General features: G+C 47.4%; 1 protein-coding gene across 1 annotated transcript; it reads left to right on the forward strand.

Annotated features, from left to right (window-relative positions):
* Positions 1–907: 907 nt before the first annotated feature.
* Positions 908–18,113, forward strand: LOC103423703 (ATP-dependent Clp protease proteolytic subunit 2, mitochondrial). The gene is made up of 2 exons (XM_029090918.2): positions 908–1,376; positions 17,507–18,113. The coding sequence occupies exons 1-2, from the start codon at positions 1,088–1,090 to the stop codon at positions 17,929–17,931; spliced, it is 714 nt and encodes a 237-aa protein (XP_028946751.1). The 5' UTR covers positions 908–1,087; the 3' UTR covers positions 17,932–18,113.
* Positions 18,114–18,476: the final 363 nt, after the last annotated feature.

Consider the following 18,476-nt stretch of genomic DNA (forward strand, 5'->3'; position numbering starts at 1 on the left):
TCTTAACTAATCCAACTATTAACCACTTACAAAAATAAGAAGGCTACTTTGCAAGGATTTGTCACTCATATGTGAAACCATAGCAATTCCCAATTTTTTTTTTAATTTAAACAAATATATTATTAAGTGATGAGGAAAATAAATTGGTACCAAACTTGTTATTCACGAGATTCAAAATGTTCATTTAACTAAGACTTCACATTTATAAATAAAGAAAAACATCTATAAACCATTACACTAAAAAGCATATTTAAGTTATAAATAGGCAAAAGTTATAGATATAACTTTGCTAAGGACATGAGTGAAACGAGTGTAAAATATCACACTGTTTGGTTTCGTAACTATAACACAAAATGATTGCATGTAAAGAGAGGAATAGAGGGATACTGATATTATTACTTCACTTCTTTTTTTTTCACTATGTTTGTGATCACACACGGAATGCTCTTTATATAAAGCCACATCATGAAAGTTTACAAAAAATAAAATGATTGTCTTTCGAAAAACCTCACATATCAACAATAACACAACTATTCTTAAGTCTTCTTCACTATTAGCTAAAGTATGTGGGCATACATTCCCACGTTTTTTACAATAATTTACAAGTAAAAATAGTTTTTCACACTTCACAACCTTAACCCTGAAAATTATAGGGTCCAGCAACCGAATTATGTTTCTGTACAGACCCAAACACAAAAAAATTTATCTACCCACTCTCTGATTTGTCGTATTTACCCCGACCTACATGTGGTGAAGAAAACAAAAGATTTTTTGAGTATGATCGACAATGATACATTACTTATCATTATACAAATGATGAGATATGTGTATTAAAAAATTTATAATTTAAAAAATAAAATTTATCACTATTTACCTAAAAACACGGTACACCTGCGTTCCTTCGTAATAAAAAATTTCTCTAAAGAAAACCCCCCAACTCCTTGACCCGACCAGAGAGGAACCCAACCAACCCAGATCCTAAAACACAAAAACACACACTCTCTCTCTCATACACTTCGAGGGTTCGAGTAACGTTTGAACCCATAAAACCTATCCCTCGTCTGCGAATCCCTCCCCTTCTCTCATTATGAGAGGCTTAATCTCAAAGGCGAAGCTCCTGGCAAGTAGCAGGCCATGGCGCCCATCTCTGCGCAGCTACAGCTTGATCCCCATGGTCATTGAGCACTCCTCCCGAGGGGAACGCGCGTACGACATCTTCTCCCGCCTCCTTAAGGAGCGGATCATTTGCATCAACGGACCCATCGACGACGACACTTCCCACGTCGTCGTCGCGCAGCTTCTCTACTTGGAATCCGAGAACCCGTCGAAGCCCATCCACATGTACCTTAATTCCCCCGGTGGTCACGTCACTGCAGGTCCTTTTGTTATTTCCCATTTTTATTTCTGTTTAATTTTTTATAGGTTGTGTGAAATTCTCGTGCTTTAATTTACATATTGTTTTGGTTTGCGATTTGCCGATTGCAATTTTGAGATGTCAGAAATGAGATAGTCGATTTTGTTTTATAGATTTTAACCCGATTTCGACTTCCATTTCACCACCTGGTTTACTTATTTGTGTTTTTGGTTGTTTGTTTGTTGTTATATTAACAGTAGAATGAGTTTATATTCGCAGTATCTGTTTCTCGAAAATGAATTTTGATAATCGATGAGGTTATTTATAAGCTCGAAATCTGTAGCGCAATGTTTATCTTTGTTGAATATATGTGGACAGTGAATTTATTCTAACGGTTAGAATTCCTTTGTCCCACATTGGCCAGAAGGCTTGGGAACAAACCATTTATATAGAATTACCCGCTCTAACTAATACAGAGGCCTTTTGTATTAAAACCCCACGCCGGATTGAGCAGGTGGCCAAGTGGGGATAGTATCGGTGTTGTTGGAGTGGACCCATGGTCCGTCTACCTGAAATTTAAGATGGTACCCGAGCTAGGGACGGGTCCGTACATCCACGTGAACGGATGGGTCCCCTTTGGCCCTGCGCAAATGGGTGAGCCCCGACTTGGCTCCAAGTAGGCCAAGAGATGCCACGCGGCTTGGCTCTACGTGGTTGCCCATGTGTGGAACCTCTACGTGTGACCCATAAAATGGGGTCTCACGTGCGGAGGAATGTTAGAATTCCTTTGTCCCACATCGGCCAGAAGACTTGAGAACAAGCCATTTATATAGAATTACCCCACTCGAACTAATACCGAGACCTTTTGTATTAAAACCCCACACCTGACGGATTGAGCAGGTGGCCAAGTGGGGACAGTATCGGTGTTGTTGGAGTGGGACCATGGCCCGTCTACCTGAAATTTAAGACTAACTTGTACCCGTGAAATCTGTAATCTTTTCTTTGTGGGTGTTTGGGCCCAAAATAATAGTTTGGGCCGAGGGTAGGATCACTCTCGGCCCAGGAGGCCGAGCGGCAAAAGGACCATGGATCAGTCAACCCGTGGGAGTCCAAACCTAGGGCGGTTAGGACGAATCCTAGTGCAATGGGGAGTCTCGACGGGATCGAATATCCAGGAAACTAATCCAGCTTAGCTAAGGACTAGGTTCATAGTCTTAGTAGGTGTAGGACTGGTTGAGGTGATCCGGAGAGGGAAACCTAGTCCGAGTAGGATGTAAACTCGGACTCAAGGTTCAGTACTATAAATAGGGGACGCTGTGCATCAGGAGAAGCCCCTACAAAATCAATACAAAATTGCCCTGCGCAGACTCTCACAACTTGAGATTTTTTCTTTTTCCTTTTTTCGCTGACACATCTTCCGTTGGCATCAACAGCACTGTGGAAGCAACCGGTGATATCTTAAGTCGGCATAGATAGCTCTGTCACCGTAGAGTCAGTCAGTCTTGCAGTATCTTCCGTTGGCATCAACAGCACTGCGGCAAGAACGATTGATTACCTATCCAAGTCTCGGTCGAGAAGGGTTTCTGAATCCTTATTGGTCGGGGTCATCTCATTAGCCTTCTCGGCGAAGTGAGGTGTTACAGTTATTATATTCGGCACGTCGAAAGCCGAATTCGGTTCGTGAACTTCGTAAGAATAGCAGCCTTGTCTTCAGGCTCGAGAACCTAAGAGGCCGAGACGTGTTCCTTTCTCGGCCGCAATCGCAAGACGCAGAAGTCAGTAGCGCGACCCAACGCAACATCATCAAATTTACTCCTCGGCCGAGCTCGGCCGACGAGTTGGCACGCCCCGCAATCACCGAAGGACGTAGTCAGCTTAGAAAATACTCGGCCTGCGCGCCACGTAGGCTTTGTAGTTTCTAGGGTCAACATTTTGGCACGCCCGGTGGGACCTAGTGCTAAACTACGAAGTTCATGCCAATTGAAACACGATCGGTAAAAAAGAAGACAGCTATGGGAAAGTCGATAGCCGATTTACCGAGTCAGAGCATAGGACAGAGTGTGCCACAGGCGCAGAATCCCCTTAGCGCTGGTACACATGAGTCCACGAGCACGACTCGCCGAGAGAGAGAAGTTAATCTCGGCGGTCAACTCCGTGGTTTAGAGATCCCTAACAGAAACACATGCGTTCTCAATGAAGGGATAATAGAGGAGTGTGACGAGGATGGTGGTGAAGGATCTGACCCACCAACGAGGTCGTTTCTCCGAAAGCGACTGGACGAGCAATCTCGGTCAGTCGAGCAGACGTTCAGTCGAGGTATCGATAAGCTGACGCGATACTCAGTGCCAATGATCGACAAACCAAGCTGCTCGAAATGCTGGTTAGTAAAGTTGGTGGCAGCAGACCTTTCGACCTTCTCCAGCATTGTCCCCCAGGAAACAATCCGGTACCGATTGTACCGGTCGATCCTATTCCTGCTCTGCTCAAACCAATTAACTTGGAGAAAGGAGGGGGGTCGAATAGTAGGACGGACGGGACCGACCAGAGGGTCGAAGCAACACCTGTTGATATGACCGAAGTTCAGCGGATGATCGACTCGGCCATGAAGAAAGGGCCGAAGTTTCCCAAGTTCATTCATCCGTACCCAGCTTACGTGGAAACGTTTGGGTACCCGAAGGGTTTCAAGATCCCAGATTTTAGTCTTTTTGCCGGTGAGTCGTCCCTGTCTTCGTTGGAACACGTGGCTCGTTTCACCGCGCAATGCGGAGATGTTAATAGTGACTTTCATAAGTTACGGCTGTTCAACTTCTCATTGACCGGTTCGGCATTCGCTTGGTACATTAATTTACCCCCCAATTCCGTCCAGAACTGGGAAGAGTTGGTCGAGAAATTCCATGAGCAGTTTTATCGGCCAGGAATGGAGATGTCAGTTTCTTCGTTAGCAAGGATGGCTCAGGCATATGATGAATCACCAATGGATTATCTTACTAGGTTCAAGTCAGCCAGCAATTGGTGCCGAGTACCTTTACCCGAAGTAGAGTTCGTCAGGCTTGCTTTGAACGGATTAGACGTCGAATATAAAAAGAAATTCCTGGGGGCAAACTTTCGGGACATGTACGAATTAGCCCAACATGTCGAACAGTATGACTATTTGCTCCGCGAGGAGAAGGTTTCGAAAACGCCATCTCGGGGGACGCTTTACAAGAATCCTACCGTCAACTATGCGTCCACCGAGGAGGAATGCGTTAGTGTGGATGCGGCCGAGATAGTGATAGATAAGCCATACGTGTGCAAGGCGTTGACTCAGGTTGATTCTAGAGAAGTCAAAGGCCGCTCGGCCACTGAAGGAGCATTGAAACCGTCAAAGGTTTACACTTTTGATATTACCAAGGCTGACGCAATTTTTGACCAACTGTTGTCCGTAAGAATTATCAAGCTTCGACCTGGTCACAATATTCCTAAGGCTGAAGAGCTTAAGGGAAAGGTGTATTGCAAATATCACAATTCGAGCAAACATACGACAAACAATTGTGTCGTATTTCGCGACAACGTCCAAAGCTGGATTGATAATGGTAAACTGAAATTTCCCGAGAAGAAGATGGGTATTGACACTGATCCGTTCCCTACGGCAACCGTGAATATGGTCGACGCGTGCCTACCTAAGGACAAAGGGAAAGGGAAGGCTGAAGTCGTTACGACGCAACGTTTTCAGACTCAGAATTCTCGGCCACGCTTCATGGCCGATTTCCGTTCAAACGCACCACCTACGGCTTTAACGGGACCCGCTGTTGTCAAACCTATGATGGATTATACTACCGATGAAGACAGCGGGACGGCGGTTTTGTGCAGGAAATGTAGAACAAAGGTCGAGAGTGAGTCAGAGGAGAAGCCCCCTTCACTTGGGACGGAACGACCCGTGGCCGTAACCCGGCGTAATGTCGCCAATATAGGCCAACATCAAGGGGTTTTTGACAGGCTTGGTCCTAGAGTACGGATGGAAGAGATACCCCCGGTCCGGAGGCGCCTCGATTTTGATGATTCGTTCTATGACGATGATTACTACAAACGAAATTCTAGCAGCTCAGAATCATCGCGGAGCCAGAAAACCTTCAAACCTCCTGAACCTAAAGATCAACGGTGGTATACATATCATTCTTCGAGGGGAGTTTACACGACACTGTCCAAATCCCAGAAACGTAGGCACCAAAGGATAGATTGCATGGCTCGCCGACGGGCAGCCCATGAAACTTCGGTCCCTAGATGGCGGCCGAAGGACACAATTGCGCCCGATGATGAGCGACCAAGTCCCTCCATCATGACAGAGTTGGTTCAAGGGAAACGGTTGGTCGACCGAGCTGTTGAAACTACGTTCGAGGAGGCTGATAAACGGATCAAACTTCTTCTTCGGCCAGGGGAGATGAAGGCACGGCTCGAGTTTTTCAGGCAAGAGGCCGAAAGCAAATTCGTACCGTCAGCTATACAAGAACCTTTGATCAAAATTCGACGGAATTTGCATCCACCATTCCTTGGGGAGTCTTTGGAGTATACGCGAGAATTTCATAAGAAACATTCGGCCAACGATTTGTGTGGTTTGCCGAAAGCATGCCAGGACACCATTGATCTGGTTCTGGCTTGTCCGGATGCTGAGCGGATCATCCAGAAGACCTCAGATCCAGGATTGAAAGCAAGGTTCCAGCACATACGAGAAGCTCGTGTCCTTGGATTTGGAGTCGACCCGTATACCGATATCGATACAGCCGACCTTCCTTTCTCGCTCGAGGACCTTCAGTATTTGCGATATCACTTTGAAGAATTTTCAGCGGTCTCTCTCTTCGGCCTTACGGCTGATGAAATCACACGTATTGCCCGTCTAGATGCTTATCTCGACACGAGGGATGCTCGGCTATATTACCAGGAGCAGGTTCAGGTCCTGACCCCAAACACATTGTCAATCTCTGAAGTGGTAACACAGAACCAACACGTCGCCGAAGCAGCTCCGCCGAGTGACGTCATTGAAGAAGGAACAGAAGAGTATCGGTGTCTGACTCTGACGACAACTGAGTCCGTAGTCGCCGACCAACCGAACGAGGAGGGTCTTGACCAGATGGGCCCATCAGTCCTGGATAATATGGAAATCGGTATGGTTCATGTGTTACCTGCTGATTTCCAGTCAAGCACGGCTCAACCAAATTTCCTTGATGGCGATGTGGTTGCTGAGGAACCTGGCCATGTTGATTTTGTGTCTATTGCTGAAGGCGAGTCAACGACAAAAGATGATAATCTAAAGGCCGCTTTGGCCGAATTGTTCCTTCGTTCATCATCGGCCAAGCTCCACCATTTAAAGCCATTGTATGTGACGGCCCATATCGAGGGATATCCAGTTTCTAAAGTTTTTGTCGATTGTGGAGCTACCGTCAACATCATGCCTCTGAACATCATGAAGGCCTTACGCCGTTCGAATGACGAGCTCATTCCGTCAGGAATCACAATGAGTAGTTTTGTCGGCGACAAATCCCAAACAAAAGGGGTACTTCCGTTAACTGTCAATATTGCTGGTCGCACCCACATGACCGCCTTTTTCGTAGTTGATTCCAAAACCGAGTATAATGCACTGCTCGGCCGAGATTGGATCCATCAAACTAGCTGTATTCCTTCTTCGTTGTGTCAAGTGCTTGTCTTTTGGGACGGCAAATCGGTCACTATTCATCCGGCCGATAGCCAACCCTTTCAAAGCTAACATGATCCAAGCCCGGTATTATGATGACCACGTCGGCTACATTACATTGCAAGGCTTCAATGAAGACGGACGGCCGACTCGGATTTCGGTTCAGAAAGCTATCGAGGTTGGCGCCGAGACTGTCCATCAGGATTCGGCGAGACTCGGATTGGCTAATTTTCTCCCCGAATCTGATGTCTGACACAGACCAGGACAAACGTAGGGCCGCGGTTTCATCTACGATGGAACGACTGCTGGCCCATTGGTATACTATATCTCGGCAACCGAATTCAGGTGTTAACCTCGTCGAATTCCTTGCTGAAGAGGATCCTGGTCCTGCCCTATCTTTTGATCAAGTTCGAGCCGCCCCGGCCGAGCTCGAGGATTATCGGCCCCAAGTTAAGGACCCCCTAGAAGAAATTAATGTTGGGACGGCCGGTGACCCACGGCCTGTGTTTGTTAGCGCTTTACTCCCTCAACAAATGAAGGACGAGTTGCGGGCCTTACTTACGGAATTCAAAGATTGTTTTGCTTGGAGTTATCATGAAATGCCCGGTTTAGATCGTGCTCTGGTCGAGCATGAATTACCTATTAAGCCCGGATTCAAGCCTTTCCGTCAGCCACCTCGTCGATTCTCGACCGAAGTACAACTTAGTATCAAGGACGAACTAGTTCGGCTTTTGAAAGCCGGATTCATTCGGACAGCTCGATATGTCGAATGGTTGGCGAATATTGTTCCTGTATTAAAAAAAAATGGTGCACTGCGCATCTGTACCGATTTTCGAAATCTAAATCTGGCAACGCCCAAAGATGAGTATACAATGCCAATTTCAGATTTGTTAATCGATGCCGCGGCGAATCATGTGATCTTGTCCTTTATGGATGGACATGCCGGGTACAACCAAATATTTATTGCCGAAGCCGACGTGCACAAAACTGCTTTCCGTTGCCCGGGGGCACTCGGCACTTACGAATGGGTTGTCATGCCATTCGGCCTCAAGAATGCCGGCGCCACGTACCAACGGGCGATGAACACCATCTTCCATGATTTAATTGGCACCATCGTCGAAGTTTATATCGACGATGTTGTCGTCAAATCTAAACGCCGACAGACACATCTGGACGATCTCCGACAGGCTTTCCTCCGCATGCGTCAGCACAACCTCAAGATGAATCCTGCCAAGTGTGCCTTCGGTGTATCGGCCGGGAATTTTCTTGGTTTTCTCGTACATCATCGTGGGATTGAAGTCGATGAGAATAAGGCTCGCGCAATCATCACTGCTCCACCCCCAACAACGAAGAAACAATTACAATCCTTACTCGGCCAGATCAATTTTTTACGCCGATTTATTGCTAATTCGGCAGGTAAGATGAAAGCGTTTTCCACTCTTTTGAAACTCAAGGACTCAGATAGGTTCGTGTGGAATGAGGAGCATCAGGCGGCGTTTACACAGATAAAGGTTTCTCTCACAAATCCACCTGTCCTGGTCCCTCCTCAGCGCGGTAAGCCTCTCAAGCTATACATTTTGGCGGCCGAGGAGTCCATCGGTTGCCTCCTCGCGCAAGACAACGATGCCGGACGGGAACATGCTATCTTCTACCTCAGCCGTAATCTGAGCCATCCGGAGATCAATTATTCCGCCGTTGAGAAGCTCTGTCTCGCCGTATTTTTCGCTGCATCCAAGCTTCGGCATTACATGCTCCCGGCGGTCACCCAAGTCATTGCCCAGACCGACGTTATCCGGTACATGCTTACCCGGCCAATTGTGAAGGGCCGAATTGGGAAATGGACAATGGCGTTGTCCGAGTTCAGTTTGCAATACGTGCCGCAAAAGGCTGTGAAGGGACAGGCATTGGCCGATTTCCTTGCCCAGCACCCTTCGCCTTACGGTTTTGGGAGTGCTGACGTCGAAATCGGCATGGTGGTGACCCGCGACAACTATTGGACGATGTATTTCGATGGTTCTAGTACTTCGTCCTCGGCCGGCGCAGGCATCGTCATTCAATCTCCCCACAACGATCGTTGGTATTTTTCGCTCAAATTGGATTTCGACTGCACCAATAATCAGGTCGAATACGAGGCGCTGGTCATTGGTCTGGGCCTCCTTCTTGACTTACATGCCACTCGTGTCTTCGTCCTTGGGGATTCTGAACTAGTGATTAACCAAATTAATGGGTCTTTTCGCTGCATGAGTTGTACTCTGGCGCCTTACCATATGGTCGCCAGCTATTTGGCCGAGTCTTTTGACGGTATTACATTCGAGCATATTTCTCGGGTTCATAATACCGACGCAGACGAGTTGGCTCAAATCGCCTCCGGTGCACAACTCATGGGGGGCAAGCTAGGCCGGGAGATACCAATATTACGACAATTATACCCGGCCTTGTTTGATCAGCAAATCTTCCGTCGAGACAATGTGATACGCACCAGGGTCATGTCCCTGCCTTCGTTGTTAAATCGGCAGGACTCTATAGAAATTTGCGCGGCCGAGGCAGTACCAGAGGATTGGAGAAAGCCCATTATGCAGTACCTTGACAATCCTAACGGAAAACATAGTCGCAGGACACGGGTTCACGCCACGAACTATGTCACGTACCAGAACGAGTTGTACCGAAAGGGCGAAGATGGTTTGTTATTGCTATGCCTCGGCCCCCAAGAGAGTGCTCGAGCGATCTCAGAGGTTCATGAAGGGGTATGTGGAGCTCACCAGTCTGGACGGAAAATGCGATGGCTACTCCGACGACACGGTTATTTTTGGCCGAGAATACTGAAAGATTGTATCGAGTTTGCACGGGGATGCGTGCAGTGCCAAATCCATGGGCCTATACAAAGGGTCTCGGCCGAATCACTACATTCGGTCATTAAGCCGTGGCCGTTTAGAGGATGGGCCATGGACGTAATCGGCAAAATCACGCCGACTTCCGGAGCTGCTAAGCATGCATGGATAATAGTCGCAACTGATTACTTTACTAAGTGGGTCGAAGCAAAATCATATGCCGAGTTAACATCTAAAGAAGTTTGCGACTTTGTGGAGGAGCACATTGTGACCCGATTCGGTGTGCCAGAAACGATCATAACCGACAATGGAACAATTTTCACAGCCGAAAGGTTTAAAGAATACACGGCCAGTTTGAAAATTCGGCTGGAACAGTCCACACCGTATTATCCACAGGCGAATGGGCAGGCCGAGGCAAGTAATAAAGTGTTGATTGGCATCCTCGAAAAAATAATAAAAGAAAGGCCTGGCATGTGGCATTTGAAGTTGAACGAGGCATTATGGGCATACCGAACGTCGCCCCGATCGGCGACTGCAACAACCCCATACGCATTGACCTATGGACACGATGCGGTGCTACCAGTCGAGTTGAGCATAAATTCGTTGCGATTAATTGAACAAAGTAGTTTGTTTAGCGCCGAATATAATCAGTCCATGAGACAGGAACTAGAAGATTTGGAAGAGGCGCGACTTGACGCTTATAACTTATTGGTGGCACAAAAACAGATTGCCGAGCGAGCCTATAATCAAAAGGTACGACAGAAAACGTTCGGCGAGGGCGAATTAGTGTGGCAAACGGTGTTGCCCGTAGGAATAAAAGATCCCAGGTTCGGCAAGTGGTCGCCAAATTGGGAAGGGCCGTTCATTGTGCATAAGGTATACGGGAAAGGGGCGTATCATCTTAAAGACCGGACTGGAGTAGTTCACAAATTACCGATTAATGGAAAGTTCTTGAAGAAATACTATCCGGTCACATGGGAAATGCGTGAATAAAAAAGTTGTACCAGTAGGAAAAAATCATTCCATTAAGATTGATAGGTATTACAAAATGAGTAGGTCGAATACATTCAAGGAGACGAGGGAAGAAGAGTGCTGAGCAGTCAACTCCAACCACCGCACGTCGGCCATGATGACTTCGGCCTGCCGATTCTTTTTGTCCAGCTTCAGCCGCTCGACCTGTTTTTTGGCCGCCGCATACTCAGTTAGGCGATTCTTCCCACCTGACTCGAAGTCCCTCGCAAGCTCAGAAGCAATGGCCGACCGGCGTTTTGCTAGTTCGGCCATCTGACGGTCGAGCTCGGCTAACGCTTCTCCTTTTGCCCGTAGATCGTCAATCTTCGGACGGAGGGTGTCTTGAACGGCCGTGGCGGCTTGCAGGTCTTGTTCGGCCTTCAGAGCAGTCTGGAAGATACTAAATGTCTCCCGAACGCGCTCCAAGGCAGATGATGCCCGAACAATGGCATCTCCGCTCAGGCGACCGTCGGCTCCAAGGTCGTTCAAACACACGCCGAGCAGATCAAGACCGTTGCGCTCAAGTACTTGCGATGATGAGAGCGATAGGACTTCTCGCAACTGGGTTAGGGCGTTTGGATCGGCAGCCTCAGTCGGAGCGGCCGAAGGGCCGGACTCTGCAGTCGTGCTGGAGAGGAGGGCTTTGAATTCAACCTCCCATGAAGCCTGCACGAATAGACAAGGTTAAGCTTAAAGGAAGTCATGACAAGAATAGTAAGAAGGCGTCGTTTTTTTTTTATTTTAACCTGCCGAGAGGAGACCTCGGCCATGTCCCCAGGATCGTTGCTCGAACCTAAAGAACTCAATGGCCGAGCCCAGTGTCTCAGATTGCTTCTCACTTCACGTGGCCGATGGAGGTTATCTACGTTTGATGGCCACTGAGGCGGCCAGGAAATATAGACAACGCCCTTCGGCGCATAGAATTGACGGTGAAAAGAATGTACAGGCACCTGACATTTAGTATTTTCCTTGTTTAGAATTCTAAAGCAGAAAAGAAATCAGGAGGAGACAATTGAAGGTACTTACAAAAGCCGAGGTAACCTCCTGTGGAGGAATGTGGAAGCCTTGGTCTTGAGGATGGACCGGCGATTCCGCCGTGGCCTCGGGTTCCTCGAGCAGCCGTTTGCCACGGTCGGCTGCCGATGGGCCGACTGGCGCAGCTGCTTCAGAGGAGGCCGGGACGTCCTGGTCCTGAGAAGGAACGAGAGATTCAGCCACCGGGGTCGGTTCCTCGACCGTGCGCTTGCCACGATTGGCTGAGGAGGGGCCGGTTTGAACCGCCATCTCGGATACTGGAGGAGGTTGTCGACGAGTATGAGGACGATGCGCCAACGGGACCTCGTCGCTCCCCTCACTCTCTTCCAACACGAGGATCGAGGGCTTTGGATTCTTGGGAGATGTTCCCTCGGTCGTAGAAACCGCCTGTTGTGAGACAGGTGCCTTCTCGATAGAGGGAGGTACAATCGATGCGCCGGCCATAGAGGCAGGCCGCGCTAGGGCCGTCTCTGCGGCCGAAACCGGCTGTTTCTCGACCCCAGAATGACCGGCGGCGGGAGAAGGGGAAGCACTGGGAGTCGTCGTGCGACTGGAGATAACGTGGATCTCCCGTGCACCTTTCTTCGCCATTTGTTTAACCCGCTTAGCAGGCGGGGAAGGCTCGACAGCCGGCTCAGCTTCTTGGCGAGGCCGTTTGATCAGCATGGCCCTACCAGCGGGTTTGTCCTTTTGGGCCGCGACCGATTTTTTCCCGGCCGTGGCAGCGGCAACTGCTTCCGTCTTTCTCAAGGGCCGACTACCTAAAAAGATAAAGACAATTCAGTAAGGCAAATCAATATGCAAGGTTGATGGAAAGGAGGAAAATGGAACAGGTACCTTGAGGATGAGGGGCCGAGGCCTTCTTAGGCCGGTCACCGAAGAGTCTGCTAAGCACATCTTCGACCGGCGCACCAAAGAATTCCTGGGTGTATTTCTCCCACCACTCACCAAAGGTGTCGGTGCAATGGGTTTCCGGGGTGGCTGGTCGAAGGCGGAATTTTTGGCAGCGCTCTTGGAACTCCCTCACGGCGGTTCTACACTCCTTCTCAGAGGAACGAGGTTCGCGTCCACGGCTTAGGACCGTTCGGGAGGAAAGAAGGGGGATAGGGCAGCCCTGAAGGTAGCCAAGCTGACGGGCAAGGAAGTTCGGATGATATACTTCCCAACCTGACCGTTTCCCATCACAGCCGAGAGGGAGGTCGCGAGCAAGCACAAACGACCCCCAGGTCTGACGAAGATCGGCGTCGTCCTCCGCGCTCCATGGGGAGGTAGGCAGCCTGATGGAGGAAGGATAGTCTCGACGACGACATATTAGGAACTCGTCGTTGGAGAAGTCGTCGAGAGCAAAGAGGTACCGAAATACCTCTTCGGCTTGATGGGGAGGTGTCGGTCGAGAGGCCAGTTGAGGCCCAAGCGCCTCTGTTGGTGAGAATTCAGCTATGGCCGGCCGAAGGGAGGCGAAGTATACCTGCAACCAGAGTTGGAAGACCCAGAGAGGACCATTCTGGTGCGGGTCGACCTTGTGGAGGGTCGCCTCGGCAAGGCAGCGGAAAAGTTGGGCGAGAATGTTGGAACTCAGCGCCAAAACGTGACCACTAGCCAGGGCTTCGGCTACCGGCATGTTCTCTACCAAACACTTGTTTGACTTGGTACAACAAATGTATTTGTTGTACCAGTAGAAGAGGAAGGCTTCATGCTCTCCCTCTCGCAGGTCCTCTTCTCCTCGGCCGGCGAAGTGGAGATAGAGGGTGTTGTAATTACAGAAGTTCTTGTGGAGCTTCTGAATATCTTCCTTCGACGGGATATGACCGTCACGGTTCAAGGTCTCGGAGGCCCGACGGTCGAAGAGCGTTTTCAAGTCGATATTCGACGGATGCCCAGAGAGGGTCGCGTCGACAGGGATCCCGGTCGCCGAAGTTCCCAGAATGGCAGTGAGATCCAGGATGGTAGGACCAATGGGACCCAGAGGAAGGACCATTGTGTTGGTGGCCGAGCACCAGAAGCACAGGGCGGCTTGGAGAAGCTCCTTGTCAGGGACGATTTCCATAGACGAAAGGAGGATGGCGTCGTAGATGCCAAGGGCCTTCCATTGCTCGCCGAAGAGTCGTTCCATTCGAACGACCCAGGCTGCCCAGGATGTGGTCGTCGAGGGCCAGGAGCCCTGGGGTTTAGCCGCATCCCATCGCGACCATTCAAACCCTTGAAGCAAGGGTGTTAGGCAGTGCTCCTGTAGAAGGTCGATGATAGTCGGCGGTATTGAAGCCTTGAAGAGAGGACCCAGGATTTGGTACTGGGTGCTCATGTCGTTTTCAAACCGGATGGTCTTGATCGAGCTCCGATCAAAAATCTTCTGATGTTGGTCACATTCCCTGGAAAGCTTGGAGATGAAGGATGCCATTGTGAGAAAGAAGCACGGAGTAGAAGGGTTGTCTGGGTTGGGGATTTAAAGACGAAGACTTGGAATAAGAGAAATGCACTAGAAATCAACGGCAGAGGATTCCAGGAAGTTTGAGAGCGTAAAAGTACAAATGAGGGAATTTCGGTATTTATAGAGTTATGGGGGGAAGAGCAATCGTTCGAAATTCAAAACAAAGGGCAAAGTCAACCGAAGGAATTGTTGATCATGATGAACATTTGGGAAATGCGGTTGAGAAGACCGAAGGTTAGGGTTTTGGGGGCGTATGATTGCGTGTGACGGCGAAATTAATGACGAAAGACGGTTCGACGCCCGCACGATGACAAGTGGGTTCACGGACTGAGGTAGTGGCTCGCGGATTGAGATAGTGGTCATGATGGCAAGACGGTTCAGGCTGTCGCACGCCTTAGACGTCATTATGGAGGAATGGCCATGTTGGAGGACGCCACGTGGCGAGTGGGTTAGCAGGTTCAAGATCGTGCGATCATGCTCAATAAATGCGCCTTGGAACTCGGGTATTAGGATCCTGAGGGGTAGATTCGCTTCTTCAAGGCCGAAACTCGGCCAAAGGTTTCAGGCCGGAGACCTCAGAAGCGAGGGGGCAATGTTTGGGCCCAAAATAATAGTTTGGGCCGAGGGTAGGATCACTCTCGGCCCAGGAGGCCGAGCGGCAAAAGGACCATGGATCAGTCAACCCGTGGGAGTCCAAACCTAGGGCGGTTAGGACGAATCCTAGTGCAATGGGGAGTCTCGACGGGATCGAATATCCAGGAAACTAATCCAGCTTAGCTAAGGACTAGGTTCATAGTCCTAGTAGGTGTAGGACTGGTTGAGGTGATCCGGAGAGGGAAACCTAGTCCGAGTAGGATGTAAACTCGGACTCAAGGTTCAGTACTATAAATAGGGGACGCTGTGCATCAGGAGAAGCCCCTACAAAATCAATACAAAATTGCCCTGCGCAGACTCTCACAACTTGAGATTTTTTCTTTTTCCTTTTTTCGCTGACACATCTTCCGTTGGCATCAACAGCACTGTGGAAGCAACCAGTGATATCTTAAGTCGGCATAGATAGCTCTGTCACCGTAGAGTCAGTCAGTCTTGCAGTATCTTCCGTTGGCATCAACAGCACTGCGGCAAGAACGATTGATTACCTATCCAAGTCTCGGTCGAGAAGGGTTTCTGAATCCTTATTGGTCGGGGTCATCTCATTAGCCTTCTCGGCGAAGTGAGGTGTTACAGTTATTATATTCGGCACGTCGAAAGCCGAATTCGGTTCGTGAACTTCGTAAGAATAGCAGCCTTGTCTTCAGGCTCGAGAACCTAAGAGGCCGAGACGTGTTCCTTTCTCGGCCGCAATCGCAAGACGCAGAAGTCAGTAGCGCGACCCAACGCAACATCATCAAATTTACTCCTCGGCCGAGCTCGGCCGACGAGTTGGCACGCCCCGCAATCACCGAAGGACGTAGTTAGCTTAGAAAATACTCGGCCTGCGCGCCACGTAGGCTTTGTAGTTTCTAGGGTCAACAGTGGGTAATGTTCAAGTTGGACAAAATTAGGGATTTGTCATCCATTTCTTCATTGAAAATGCCTTCAATATGGTGAATAGTCCCACCCAACCCGATTCTCTCATCAAATGAGGCCTTAAGAAAACTAATGGATATGTGGATTTGTTGGTTCAGAGGATTTTGTGGATAGTTTGGTTTGTGTAACCTGCGTCATAAGCGCATTATCAGTGAGAAGTATGGGATTTTCTTATGACTTAAAAATCTACTAAATCTTAAGTTGTCGAGTGGAATTTGATTCTACAAACCCGTCACGAAGTAGAACTGTTAGAGAAGTCATTGACATGCGTAACCATGAAATCATGATATTGGTAGCATTTTGGAACCGGAATTAATAGTGGTGATGGATCTCCATTCAAGTAAAACAGAACTTTTAATTACCATTGTATGATCATGTATACAATATACCACCAATGCTGAGGCACTTACTTAGTAGTTGTACTCTTTGACATGGGTCCTTTTCACCATAATATTGCTTACAGTTTGAACTCTATCTTGGTTTATGTTAACTATAGTTGAATCCTAAATGTTGTTAATTGTTAAGTATCGGTTTAAACAAACGGAAAACAACTGCTAGCCATAAGTTATGCAGTAAGTTTTGGAGTATGGAAATTAGTGGTCCACGGACTTGAATAGATTGTAGAGCATTAATAAGCTAATCCAAGGAAGTAAGAAAAATAGAGGCAGAGGGTGATCATGCTTTATAGATGATTTCCTGGTGGTGTGTGGGAATATCAGTACTGGATGTTTAAGGAAAATACTGTCTGTGTTTTGGAAGGTAGCTGTAGAGTTGTGTGGCAGCCAAACATCTTGTGTCTGCATAAATTACAATAATATTATGAAGAAAAACTAGGTATCACAACCATGAATAGAGTTGTGCCACGCACTTTTTGACTTTGTTGAACCATCTCAATACTTCACTTGCTTGAAAGTGCGCAATTTTCTGCTTCATTAGACTGTTGGCAAAACTGAAGACTAAGTGCATAACTACAACAGAACTCTTTTTCCATTTATGAGTCTACTCTGTCTATATACTCCTGGCTTTGGAGCTGAGACTTACGCACAGCATATTGGTAATACTGATCTGGTAGATAGAAATGGAAGTGGAAAGCCAACGTGGCTATGGCCAAACTTGATTATGATGTTCCAAATCGTACTGCATGAAATTACGATTAACATTTAATTTGTTGTGATCACTTGCTTTCATCAAACCTCATTCTTTATGTTTTCTAATTGGGGTCAAGAAGTCAACTAAGTGTAAGCCTTGTACCAGCTAGTTGGGGTAAAACAACATAAATCTTTATTGAACATTTGGTCTTACTGTAAACAGTTTCTATTAGATATGTCAATTCAAAAAGTTGATACTACAACCCTTACTACAATGTTATTTTATTTGGGAGAAACGTTAGTACAATGCTTGTGTTTCCCCCCTTATGGTATGTTTTAATTCCTTAATTTGCTGATACTTCTGATGTGATTTTTAAACAGTATAGCTATGTTTTGTACTATAAATAAAGAAACGAGACTTGGCAGAAAACAATATCAATGAATAGAGGAATAGACGAGACTCAATGCATGATTTGGTTAAAATTCACCAGCATTGTTACATGGTGATGATTGTATTAGTGCATACAGGTCTTGCAATTTATGATACGATGCAGTACATTCGGTCACCAATCAGTACCATTTGTTTGGGCCAAGCGGCATCAATGGCTTCTCTTCTCTTAGCTGCGGGCGCCAAGGGTGAGAGGCGGTCTCTCCCAAATGCTACAGTTATGATTCATCAGCCTTCAGGCGGGTACAGCGGACAGGCCAAAGATATGACAATTCACACGAAGCAGATTGTTCGTGTCTGGGATTCCCTTAATGCGTTGTACTCAAAGCATACGGGGCAACCAGTAGATATAATTGAGAAGAATATGGACAGGGATCATTTTATGACCCCAGAAGAGGCAAAGGCATTCGGAATCATTGATGAGGTGATTGATGAAAGACCGATGGCTCTGGTGACTGATGCTGTTGCCAATGATGGCAAAGAAAAGGATAAAAGTTCAAAGTAGGAGCAGACATCTAGGTCTCAGTCAGAAACCATCTCCCCTTTTTAGCTTGCTTTTTAACTTTCTCAGAATTATATTTCTCATGTTTCGGTCCGTCCCGGAAGTTAAAATGATTTGTTTCTCGCCTTGGCATTCATTTGGAATTCAGTATTTTCATCAAGAGCAGCATCACTATTAATCTTCAATTTTGGAGTGACGAGAAAAAGAATGTCAGAGAGTGCAGGGTAAACGCTCTTAACCAATTTGAAGTTGCATACTTTCTCATTGTTGAGTCTTTCTTCATCTTTGGCTCCTATTTCCTATTTCCATTGAATAAAAGTGAAACGGTATTTACATTTTAGATTTCTTGATTAAATAGAAAGAAAAAGACGGGAAGAGGGAATTAAAAAAAGAAATGGAAATCAATAAGGAGTCTTTGCCACGTACACAGACAGCACATAAAACCATCCCTCGGAGCGAGTCCTGACCAATCTCATCTTCCTAAATTTAAAATTTTTAAGGAATAAAAAAGGTTTGGTGTGTTTTTGTCCCGAATACTAATATGTAAA

The sequence above is a fragment of the Malus domestica genome, chromosome 13, assembly GCF_042453785.1.
Source record: "Malus domestica chromosome 13, GDT2T_hap1".
NCBI lineage: Eukaryota > Viridiplantae > Streptophyta > Magnoliopsida > Rosales > Rosaceae > Malus > Malus domestica.